Source organism: Leucopleurus acutus, assembly GCF_964270905.1.
Source record: "Leucopleurus acutus genome assembly, chromosome: 4".
Taxonomy (NCBI): Eukaryota; Metazoa; Chordata; class Mammalia; order Artiodactyla; family Delphinidae; genus Leucopleurus; species Leucopleurus acutus.
In genome coordinates this window covers 37,712,475-37,725,523 of record NC_139146.1, presented here as the reverse complement: position 1 = coordinate 37,725,523, position 13,049 = coordinate 37,712,475, and the positions used below count along the sequence as shown (strand labels likewise).

Below are 13,049 nucleotides of genomic sequence, written 5' to 3'. Positions count from 1 at the left end.
TTCTTCGGAAAAAAATATCTGGGCCAGCATGGTTCTGGAGATTGGCATGAATCAAACCAGTATTCTAACCCACTCATTAGCAGAGGGGCCCTGGGGTATTTTCTTAACCTCTCCAAGCCTCAGCTTTCTCAGTTTTCTCATCTGTTGGAGGATAAATAACCCAGCTGCCTGCCCCCTCCTTGTATGTGTCAGGGCAACTCTGATGTGTGGTCCGCTCTCCCAGAGGACTCCAGTGAAAACACTGGGCTCCCATTGGACACGCCCCCTTCTGTGTTAGTTTCCTAGGGCTACCATAACAAAGTCCCCAAAACTTAGAATGATGGAGATGTATTCTCTCACAGTTCTGGAGGCTAGAAGTACAAAGTCAAGATGTTAGCAAGTTTGGTTCCTTCTAAAGGCTGTGAGGGAAAGATCTGTTTCCTACCCTTCTCTGAGCTTTTGGTGGTTTTCAGCATTCCTTGGCCTTCCATCTGTGTGTGTCTCAGTGTTTTTTTATAAGGAGACCAGTGATTGGATTTAATGACCTCGTCTTAACTTGACTACATCTGCAAAGACTATTTCCAAATGATGTCAGATTCACAAGTACCGGGGGTTGGGACTTCAGTATATCTTTTGGGGGAAAACAATTCAACCCACCACACCTTCCCTGTATAGGGTGACCATCTCGTCTTAGTTTGCCCAGGACTGTCCCTGTAAGTCTCACATCCCAGAAAACCCCTTTGTCCCGGGGAACTTGGGACAGTTGGTCACCCTCATCCCGTCTCAAAATTGCTCCCCTACTAGTGCCCCCTGGATCACCTCCCAAATAAGCTCTCATGCCCCAGTCTCAGGCTCTGTGTCTGGGGCTGCCAGCCTGGGGCAATTCCTGTAACACTGGCCTGATCTCTAGGACAGAGTAACTTGGTAACTGGTAGCTGCTGTGGTTGGTGGCGGTTCCGATTGCCCTTATTGTCCAGGCACAAAGGCAAATGTCAGGTACAAATGATTATATCGTGAGTCCGCCCCTCCTACCCATCTTGTTGTGGTTCCTTCTTTACGTCTTTGTTGTAGAAAATCTTCTCTGGTAGGTTCCAGTCTTTTTCATGGACGGTTGCCCTGCAGATAATTGTGACTTTGGTGTGCTTGTCGGAGGAGGTGAGCTCAGGGTCTTTCTACTCTGACATCTTGGTCACTCTCCAGGTACAAATGAGACACAAGAAGAAACTGCACAGACTTCGGGGTCAGACAGCCTGACCTTGAACCCTGGCTTTGCAGCTCAGCAATTAGGTGAAGGGAAGGCTGGTCAAACGTTGCCCACCTTTGGTTGCCCTCTTAGCCATAATTTTCATTTCTATAAAACAAGAGAATTGCCCCACTTTTGCAGCAGGGCTCCCCAAAGAACGAGAGACACAGTCAAGGCTTCAGTGCAGGGTCTACCCACAGACACTCGGGATCGGTTGCTGTCATGATCACTATTAGTACTGGGAAGGCTGTTTCCTGCCGTGCGATCTTAGGGTCACCTGGAAAGAGGAGACAGGACAGAACAAGCAATCATGGTAAACGCTGGAAACCTGCACCACCCCTTACCGGCTGAGCCATCAGGACAAGTGGCCTCTCAAAGCTTGCCTTCTCCCCCTCCTTCCTCCTTCTCTCCCACCCACCCTGCCCCCTTCCTGCAAAATGTTCTTGATGGGCTGGGCTGGGCTGCCTTGACCCCTGGGGAGATTACTATCACTCTCTGTTTCTCTGCCCTCAGCCACAGGCTGCCTTCTCCTCTGAGAAGCAGAGTTCTTCTCCTCTGCCTTCGCCTTTGCTGCGGTCAGCATCACTGGGTCCCTTGGGTCGTTGGTTGTAAAAGCCTCCAGATAACTGGGCTTCTGCCGTTAGCATCAATATTTTCTGGTTGGGAGAAAATGGCATGCAAATGTACGCCTGCTTGATTCCACTGGAGTTCTAAAATTCCTTTCGAGTTCAACAAAATCTGGAAGCAAGAAAACGATTCTTTTCAACTTGAAAAATATCCCAAATGCCTGTGCAAAGTGAGGGGGAAAGCTGAGGCAGATCTGAGATGGTGGGCTCTAACAGCAAGCAAAACCGCCCCCGGCCTCTCTGGATGGGCCAGGGGATCCTCTGAGGAGAGAGCATCTTTCATGCGCTCAGTGCCTGTGGGCGTCAGCATCGTGCTGCGCCTTGCAGGCGGGCACTGAACAGGAGGGCGCAAACTGCCTAACATTTCGGGAAGAACCGACACGACTCTCACGGGGCGGGTGTAGTTTCACGGGAGGAAGTAAGGTGGGGGGCTTAAGTGGGCTGACCAGTGCAGGGACCTTTCAAGCTGAGATTGAGGAAGTGTGTGTGCGGAGTGGGGGAGGGAGGCGATGCCTGGCAGAGAGACGGAAGATGCTGGCCGAAGCCCCGAGCAGGTACAGAGCAGGCATCCAAGGATGCCTGCCAAATCCCTCGAGGCGCTGAAGGTATGATAGGGATTTGGGGTTTATCCGAAGGACTCTGGGAAGCCACTGCATGATTTTAAGACATGATTCATTTTGTACTTTTAAAAGACTTCTTTAGCTGTCTGCTGGGAACTAGATTGAGGTCAGGGGCAGGAAAAATGGATGCTAAGGTGATAGAAACCAGAACAGTGGTTAACTCTGTGGGGGAGTGGAGCGGGGGGAATGGACTAGAAAATGGCACAAGGAACTTTCTGGGGAGGTGGGAATGTTCCACATCTTAATAAAGGTGTTGGTTACACAGGGGTATACTTTTCTCCAAATGCATTGACCTATATGTACAATTAAGATCTGGGTAAGTTACCGTATGTAAATTCTTTCTTGATAGAAAGTTGTATGTTTTTTAAGAAAGGAAAAAGAGGTTTCAGGGTAACGTCATCAGGACTTAGTAACAAAAACAGGCAGAGAGGGAGGAAATAGTCAAAGGTGATTTTGGACGTCCGTCTCGGGCAGGTGGGAGGATGGCAGTGCCAGTTCTGAGAGCAGTGGAAGAGAAGCAGGCTTGCCCGGGACCGGGAGGCTGCAAGTGGGAGGCGTCAGCAGGGTAGTTAATGTGGCTTCCAGTGAGCTGAAATGCCAGGGCTGTGTCTACTCAAAGGCTCCTGGGCAGCACCAACAAGACCTTAACGGTACACGTGACAATGACTTGGAAGCCACAACACATGCCAGAGATGTAAGTCATCACTAAGATCCCTGCCCCATTCTAACTTCCCCCAGAAGCATCCTAATGTTTCAGGTCCACTCTACCCGTAAAGTAGAACAGCCCGGCCTTTCAAAGCTCTTTGCAGAATTGGAGTTACAAGTGTAAGGCACCTGGCTTCCCATCAGTTCTTAAATGGTGGTCTGGGCCCTGACTCATCCGAGAGCTCGTTTGAATCACCAATGAACCAATGTTCCAGCTCCACAGGCGGGAGTGGAAACTCAGCAGAAGAATTCTGTTTTTGTCTCATCGTGAAAATCTAACTTGGACCACGTTTTGTACCTTCGTGCATCTCCATAAGAGTCCTCCCATTTCATTCATTTATCCCCTCATTGGACATATTTATATTAAGAAAATGCTTACAGTGAGCCAGGCACTGTCTTAGGCTGAGGATACAACAGAGAGCAGGGGACATGGATTCTGCCATCGTGGAATTTACAACCCAAGCTGGGCTTGGACACCAGGCGAGGAGATGAAAAGTTGGGGGGAGAGGGAACAGCAAGCACAGAGGCCCAGAGTCAGCAGGAATCATGATGGGAGGCAGGAGTGACCAAGAACCAATGTGAAGGAAGCACAGGGGGTTTTTGTAAATAAAGTTTTATTGGAATGCAGCCAAGCACATTCAGGTGTGTTTCATTGTCTCTGGTTGCCTTCCCACAAAAGCAGAGTTGAGACGTCCTGACAGACTGGATGGCCCTTTATAGGAAATGTTTGCCAACCCCTGGGCTAGACTTCCAGCCTGGAGATGCCAAGGGGAGGCTAGATTGGAGGCTACTGAAGGAAGGAAACACACCAGGACTTTTGGGAGGATCTGCCGAGAGGACAGGAGGTGTGACGAATGACTTTCAGAGTTCTAGCCTGTGTGGTCCAGCCTCAAACATCCCCCTCTACATTGTGCAGAGCCCCACAGAGAGGGAGGAAAGCCAACATTCACATCATACTGGATGCTCGGCACTGTTCTAAACACCCTGTGATTAACTTACTTAGGAAAAGAGTCCACACAAGACACTATGATGAGTTCTTGGGACCCAGAGAGGGGTGACATGTGCCTCTGTCCCCAGGGAGACAGCAATTGGGATGCCGCCAACTCGCAAAGAGTGGGACATGCCCTGTAGAGGTTTGTGGACATGCTTGGACCCAGTGTGAAAGATGAAGAGAAGGCTTCTAAGTCAGAAAGAGTCCTTCTGGTCAGTTCTGGGGGATGGAGCTACCATTGCAGGAATTATTCATTCTAACTCAGAATGTGTTTTGCTTCTGATTATCTGTTTGATGGCTACTTCTAAACTGAACCCAGAATTACACCAGGTTATCATTTTGTTACCTCTAGAGCTCATGGCTTTTGGTGACTAGATTTCTAGGCAGTGCCCATGCCTCTCCCCCTGTCCACACCCAACAAGGCTGATATGCAAAGGAATCCAGGACTAATTTGTCAGAGCTCATGACTTTGTTCCCAGCACTGTACTTCGCATCTACTTTCCTTGTTCAGGGAAGCTGGCAGCTCTAAAGAGCGGCTGTGTTTTCACATCGTTCTGATAAACTGGAGTAGAAGAAAGCTGAGATTTCTCTTTATTCTCAAGGATCTTTTCCTAAAAGTAGCACTTTGCCACAATTGCCTAATATTTTTAGCATAATTTGGTGGTATAGTGCATTCTCAAAAGAAAATTTGTTTCTCCATAGTAAAGAATATGGAACTCTTTCATGATCATTTGTAATAACCCAATGGGTGTATTCAGAGAAAGGATGTAACTATAATTTATAACATTTACATAAGTTGGAGAAGGAAGTTTACCCAGGTGAGAGGGCCAGACACCTACAACTGATGAAGTTCTACTGTTTCTACTACTTCTGTTTCCTCTGAGGCTCCCAGGGGATCCTCAGGTCCTCAGGGTCCTGCCTCTACTTCCAGACTGGTCCTCAGCTGAACCACCTGGGCAGGTGAGCCCTGCATCCCGGAGGATTTTTTTTTTTTTTTCTTTAACTAAAGTGCTTACATCTGACTCCAGCTTTAGAGCTTTCTTTTGGTAAGTTTCCTTTTGATACCTGTTCACCATGAGTGAATTACTGCTTGGGTTTAGGCTCTTTCATTTACACTATTAAATGTATATTTATATATGTATATTTTAATTATGTTATGAAACACATTATATGCAAAAGAGTATGAAATGCATCATATACATATCGACTGAAAAAAAGGCACAACCTGAAAGTTGAGAGTTATGTTTTATTTGGTGGACAAAACTGAGGACTTAAGCCCGGGACACAGCATCTCACATAGCTCTGACAGACTGCTCTGAAGAGGCAATGGGGGGACCCAGGATATATAGGGGTTTTTGCAACAAAGACCAGGTAGTCGGAACATCAGAAGATTGCTGTTAATTAAAAAAAACCAGATTATCTCAAGGTAGGAAATTTAGCGCTTTTCTATGTATGAGATGATGCAAGAGTCTGGGCTTACTGAAATCATTCCTTTGATACGCACCTCAGCTATCTGGGGCCAGCATCCTGTGTTTTCTCATCCTGAGTTTCTTCAGCGTGCAAAGTTGGGGGGGGCTACAATGTCTGATGATTTGATGGTGGGCATTCTGTTTCTATCCTGAGTTCCCTCAGGGCTCACCTTCAGAGTGGCTGTCATGTGATGGCATGATGGCTGCAACATCTTTTGTTTACTGATATGACAGGCAATATTTTTCTTTCATATATACAAAGAGAAAAATTGTTATTATTGTAATTATAGAATGCATTATATTTAGAAGTAGTAGGGAAAATCAATGTAGTTAGCCAACTTAAGCTATTGCGATGCCCTGGGTGCCTCTCCCTAATCCCTTAGCAGGGATTTTGTGCTAATTATTCTCTAGGTTTTCTTTAGGATTTGACCCCTGTATGAATGTGTCCCTTAACAATCTAGTGTTTTGCTTTTCCTGGTTTTTATATTTATACAAAGAAAATCATCCTGAAGGTATTTTCTGTGCCTTGTTCTTTTACTCAGCATATACTATTGAGCACCATCTGTGTCATATGCCCGGCTACAGGCCGTTGTTTTTTACTACTCCGTAGAATCTTTTGTACAAACGTACCCAATTTATTTATCCCTTCCCTTTTCCACGAGCATTGGTGTCGTCTCCCATTTCCTTGCTCTAGAAATAGTGCTGTTATACAACGTTGTAAATCTATACTATACTTCAATAAAATAAATTAAAAAAAAAAAAAACCACTTCGTAGTGCTACTACGAACATCCGGGTACAATGCACAGGAGCTTCCGTGCTGACGGGAACGTTGGCCGTCTGCTATGCAAAGCGGGAGCCACCAGCCATGCGACTGTTGAACACTTGCACGTGGCTAGTGCAACCGAAGAACTGAACTTTTAATTAATTTAAATTCAAACAGCACCACTCCAGAACAGATCCACTCTGAGTGTCATTGCTGGGTCATAGGACACGCACAACTCGCCTTGACTTGGTCAGGCCCAGGGATGCTCCAAAGTAGTCGTGGCTATTAACAGCCTCAACCGTATATCCACAGGTATGAAAACGCGTGTTGCTCATCAACACTTGGTACTGTCATTGTCAGGTTTTTCACGTTTTTGCCAATCGGATAGTGTGAAATGGTATAAAATTATGGCTCTAATTCCTATTATCCCAAATTACTAAAGGAGAATGAGCACCTTTTCACAAGCTTATTTGTCATTTGTATTTCCTCTTTTGTGAAACGCTCATTCATACATTCTGCCATTTTCTCTGTTAGGTCATCTTTTTCTTATTGATTCATAAGAGTTGTTTTAAATTTGGGGTACAAATTCTTTGTTTGCTATGTATCACAATACTTCCATTTGTGGCTCTTGTACTCTTTGTATGGTACCCTATTTTGTTTGTTTGTTTGTTTGGTTAGGGCAAGAAATTGTGACTTTATTCGGAAAGCCAGCAGATCAAGAAGATGGTGGACTAGTGTCCCAAAGAACCATCTATGTATGGTACCTTTTGATGAACAGATGCTCTTAATTTTAAAGTTGCCAGATTTATTTTTTTTAATTTATGAACTAAGCTTTATGAATGTGAGTGTTTTACAGAAAACCTCTAATATGATTTTGTCCATTTTACTAATGGGGAAAACAAGGCCCACACCAGTCGTGGGTGCTTCCCAGGGTGCCATGATGAGTTGAGTGTTTGACAGAGTCAAATCTGGAGTCGAGGTCTATTGCTTCTTAGGTAAGGTCCTTCCTGCAACAGACGTGCTGCCAAAAATCTCGCTCGGGGGGCACTGGACTTACCCTCCCATACCAACCATACTTCGGAGGGGTTGAGTAACTTCTCAGGAGCAGTTGGGCAGAAAGTGAATTTCTGAGCTGTTTTGAAGTAAGAGAGGAGACAGGGAAAAAGTGACACGTATATCCTCTGTGCCAGGCACTTTGCCAGATGAACTGCAGTGAATGAATTTGCCCAAGAGAGGCAGGTATGGAAGTGATACAATGGCCTCCATATCAGGCCAACCTGGGTTCAAATTCCAGACACGGCCCTTACCAGCTGGGTAACTGCAGGCAAATCACTTGCCCTTTCTGATCTTCACTTTCTCACCTGTAAGAGGTTAGGAAGATCTGCTTTGCAACTGCTATTGGGGAAAACTGAAGGATCCCAGTAACATTTATCTGCCCACGCACACACACACACCCCCCAGATAGGGAGTCCTGGTAAATAATGGAGAGAGTGTAAGCTCCCAGCCGGGCCCACTTCGTTGAAAGTCCTGACTCTCATCGATCCCTGTGTGGCTTTGGACATGTTTCAGAAGCTCTCTAATCCTCAATTTCATCTCTTGTAAAGAGGAAAGTGGCTGTATCATCACAGTGTGGGCTATGGGAATTGGATGAGATAATGTCTATAATATTGCTGGTACCCAGGAGGTGCTTAATAAGTGCATTTCTCTTCCCACATTAAGTGCAATCACAGCTTGCAGTTGATTGCCAGGTTGCCACATGACTGCTGGCACGATATATATTCCAATAACTTGGCCCCTGAGAGTCCTGAGGTGGGCAGTGTCCTTTCCCAGGATGCCTGCAGTACCGCACGGTTCTTGGCTCAATTCTGTGAAGTGGTGAGAAAAATCCTGTTGCCGCACATTGGGTCTCTTGGGAAAGGAAGTGAAGCAGGTGGCTGCTCCACCGGTGTCAGCTCTGCAGGTGGCAGAGGGGTCCCAGGCAGCTCCACGTGTGGCCCGGGGTAAGCAGGGAAGCTCTCTGAGCCTCAGCACATTTACATATTCAGTGAACATTTGTGAAGCACCTACTATGTGTCAAGGAGTCTCCCAGGTTCTGGAAATACAAGAAAAATAACAACTCCTGTCCTCGGGCAGCTTACCACCTGGTCGGGGAGAGGGTTAATAAACAAGTGACAATCCTGCTGGGTAGCGGTGGATGGTTTAAAGAACAATGAAGCAGAATAAGTGGAGAGCTGGGGGAGCCCTTAGAAACAGAGGTCAGAGAGAACTTCTCTGAGAAAGAAAGCCGAGATGAAGGGGAGTGGGAAAGCAGGATGTGCAGACATGTAGAAGAAGATTATTCCAGGAAAAGGGAAGAGCATGTGCAAAGATCCTGAGGATGTTGGAGGAGTGTCAGAAAGGCAGTGTAGTGGGAGCAGAGAAAGAGAGTGGGAGAGGGAGGGCAGAGAAGTAAGGGGGCCATGTGGGTGCTGGGCTTAGAGGCCATGGTAGGGACTTGGGCTTTGCTCACCTGCCTTGGGATGTCATGGTGCATTTGGAGCAGAGGAGTGACACGCTCTGTCCTTTGCTCAACAGAATCACTGTGGCTTCTCTCTTGAGAATAATCTTAAGCTGGGACACAGGAGAAGCAGGGAAATCTGTTGGGAAGCTATACTAACAATCCAACGCAGAGATGATGATAGCTTGCACCAAAATGGTAACAGGAGAAGTGGTAACAAGTGCTCGGATTCAGAATATATGTCAAGGTAGAGCTGACATGATTTCCTGATGTATCAGATGTGGGTGTGAGAGATAAAGAAAAGTGTTTGGTTGGCTTAAGCAAATGACAGGATGGAGGGACCATCAACCGAGGCCAGGAAGACCAGAGCAGGAACAGGTTTAAAGGCTCCATTGGGACTTGGTAAGTCAAGGTGCACATTCAGCATACAAGTGAGGATGTTGAAAGCCATATTGAATATATCTCATTTCATCTTTAAAAGAATATGTGGTATAGGTCACCATGTTAGAAATGAGGAAACTTCAATCAGTGCATTGAAGTTCTATCCTAAATGACACATCTTAAGTGTTGACACATCATGTAAATGATGGAGCCAGGATTTGAATTCTACCCAACTGACTATAGAGCCCACCCCCTCCCTTCTCTGTTCCACTCATGGAATCTCTGTGGACAAGTGGGAAGGCACATGCCCTCCCAGCCAAGTGCTCCCAGGTGTGGACTCTTTACTCCATCCAGGACCGCTCTATGACCTCCACAGGGCAATGCCTCATTTAATTCTCACAACAACCTATAACTACCATTATTATCCTCATTTTACAACGGTGGAAACTGAGGCACAAAGAGCCTCAGATTCAGTACATGGTGCATCTAGGATGTGATCCAGAGATCAAGTTCTTCAACACTATGTCATATTCCAAAATTAAATGTTTGTCAAATCAAAGAATAGCATGTAATTGACTAAAATCAAGATATCGCTTGCTGTGAAGTATCATTCAAAGACAGTGTCACCTTATCTTTGAATCAGTAGACATTTGTTGAATGAAAAAGGCACAGCCCTGACAGCTGGAACCTAGAAAGCCTTTTATTCAACAAACATTTATCGATCAACTACTATGAGCCAGGCACTGGATAGGAACAGGAGCTACAGAGGTGACTGAGTCACGGAGAAGCTCAAGGTCTAGTGCAGTGGGCAGGGTCATTCCAGTGCTATAATCAGGGTACATAAAGCGATTGCATTCAACATTTCTCTTTTTTTCTAGTCTCTCTTATTTGTAAGAAGCCATAGGTCTCAGAGCAGCAGTGAGTTAAATCTCTTGCATATTAGAAAAAATGGTGTTATCTTGGCCTAGCCTATGCTCTGGAATTTTTTTATGAACTGGGGAATTTCACTTCCCTTTTGACATTGGACTTTTCTCATGTGTATATTGGAGGGAGGAAGAATGTGGTTAATGGTAAATATGAACTTAGGATAAGATTCAGCAAGTATCACATTTTGCTTTCATCATGAGTAATTTTTATATGCCTTGTTTTCAAAATAAATAAATAAAGACTGCCATTTCCTCATCTTTACCGGGGTTTGAAGCTGATTCATTTGTGTCTCATGTGAGAACGTCTCATGTAGACATTTATAAGGCACACTTGCCCATAGAGCCAGCCTCACACCTGCAGTGTTTTATCCAGGAACATTGATACATGAATGGGAAACCATTTTTAAAAAATCAGGGTTTCCCTGGTGGCGCAGTGGTTGAGAGTCCGCCTGCCGGTGCAAGGGATGCGGGTTCGTGCCCCAGTCCTGGGGGATCCCACGTGCCGCGGAGCGGCTGGGCCTGTGAGCCATGGCCTCTGGGCCTGCGCGTCTGGAGCCTGTGCTCCGCGGCGGGAGAGGCCACAGCAGTGAGAGGCCCGCGTACCGCAAAAAAAAAAAAAAAATCAGCCCAGAGATGGTTTCACAGCCAATTTAGCAATTGTCTTTCTGATGTTTTTTGTCTCTGCCTTCCCACAGAAAAGTCTGGACACCTACTGTTTCCTGGTCTTTGCCGCAATCTGCCTCGCAGGTGCTCTCTATTTGTATTTTGTCCTGCCTGAGACCAAGAACAAAACCCATGCAGAAATCAGCCAGGCATTTGCCAAAAGGAACAAGGCCTACCCACCGGAGAAGAAAATTGACAGCTGTACCTGATGATAAAACAAATGGAAGGCCTGAACCGGACTCCTCCTCCACACTGGAGAATTGTGTCCAAAAGAGGATTGTCTGAATGGATGATCTCACCATTTTTGGAAACGGAAGAGTCCCCCTGCAAGTTTAACGTTACTAAGTATTTAAAAATAAACCTTTGCTAACCTAACATCGCAGCCATTTGGGGTTGATTCACAGATGAATCCCCCAAACTCTTCTGGCAGCTGGAAAGAATCACCCTATGTTTCAGTGGACCCAGCGTTCTTCTGTAGACATCCATGGCCTGCCTTCTTCATGACTTGCCCCATGGTTTCAAAATGAAATTGGGGAAATAGCATTTGAATGGTTTCTCAAAGAATAACAATCTAGTCTGACAGAGGACTCGATGGACTAGAAATCCAGACTGAGTTTCCAGTCCCAGCTCTGCCAGAAATAGCCTTGAGCCACCCTCAGCCTGGATCCTGAAGCATCCAAGGACCCTTGGCTTTGATCCTGGATGAAGGTTTTCATACCTCCTAATAAATGCCTGTTTCCAATCTTTAGCTGTACCTTGTGGATCTCAGACTCAGGAGAGGCTGATACCAACCCATCACCCCTCCAGGTCCCATCTCTCCAAGGCTGTCCCGTGGGGCTCCAGAAATATCTTCACCTCTGAGTATCAGATGTGCTGACAGAGGGCATAAAGGGGATCAATATGTAGAAGACCTAGAGACGCAGACATAAGAAGTAACTTCCCAGAAGCTGAGGCAGGGACTGCAAATTTAACACCGTTCAGTTGAAAAAAACAATGTTAAGAATGATTCTGAAGTTAAACCTGAGCTTGGAGAAAAGGAACACTGTGATTGATTAGTGATGTCTGCCACAGGTATAGAGTGAGAGTATCACACATGCTTTATGTTTGCCACTATTAGAAGAGATTTACCTGAAAGACGATGTAGTAGTCTGTGTTATTTGGAAGAACAGGAAAATATATATATATGTATATATGTAATTTATTATGAGGAATTGGTTCACACAACTACAGAGGTTGAGAAGTCCCACAATCTGCCACATGCAAGCTAGAGACCCAAGAAAGCCAAAGGCCTGAGAACCAGGGTAACCAGTGGTGTGAGTTCTACTCCAGGTCTGAAGACCTGAGAAGAGAAGTGCTGATGGTGTAAGTTCCAGCCCAAGGGCTGGAGATCAATGTCCTAGCTCAGCCATCAGGCTGGGAGCAAATCCTCCCTTTCTCCACCGTTTAGCTCTATTCAGGCCCTCAGTAGATTGGATTCCCACCCACATTGGGAAGGGCAATCTGCTTTACTCAGTCTACCAATTCAAATACTAATTCCATCCAAATTACCCTTGCAGACACACCCAGAAATAATGTTTAACCAAATATCTGGGCACCCCATGATCCTGTCAAGTTGACACACAAAATTAAACATCACAAGTCCACTGCTTGTCAACTTGGCACCTATATGCATCTCTTTAAATCAGACTCCAAACAAAGACCATAATGAGGTCATAAATCTGCCTAACATGATAGAACTAGCCTATGTTCAACCAAAAGTTCACTAACCCCTTCTCCAGAAGAGGAGGTAAAGGCCTTGAGTGATGTTTGCTCTTCTCCTTGGTTCTTCCTAACTGAAATGCTATGAGGTAAAATTAACAATACTTAAGGACTGTGATATAAAGTCAATACATCTTATGTTACATGGTGAGGAAAGAAAAGAAAGAAAACGAAGATATTGTTAGATCTATAGAGAGAAATATAAACCTGTTCATAAAGTGAGGAAATACTCATGATAATTACAATCTTCATTCTGTAACTGGTCATATGGTCATAGTTGGTATTATCACTACCTCCTTCCACTTTTTGTATTCCCTTGGCCTTCAGCAAACACCTCAGCTGGTCCTGGTTCTTTATCTGGTAGGGTGACCCAAACCTTCTTTCCTGAAGGATCTGGGCCATTATTAATCCAGTGACAATTGGGTTG

The 13,049-nt window shown here is 45.5% G+C and overlaps 1 protein-coding gene across 2 annotated transcripts in view; it reads left to right on the top strand.

Moving 5' to 3' along the window:
• SLC2A9 (solute carrier family 2 member 9) overlaps positions 1–11,679 on the top strand; it is a 184,869-nt gene extending 173,190 nt beyond the window's left edge. The window contains exon 12 of one of the 2 annotated variants that reach the window (XM_082837699.1): positions 10,897–11,679. In XM_082837699.1, coding sequence (XP_082693825.1) covers positions 10,897–11,073 — 177 coding nt within the window. In that variant the 3' untranslated portion in view covers positions 11,074–11,679. The remainder of the gene's footprint in view (positions 1–10,896) is intronic. The other variant, XM_082837700.1, reaches the window with a different exon arrangement.
• The last annotated feature ends 1,370 nt before the right edge of the window (positions 11,680–13,049 follow it).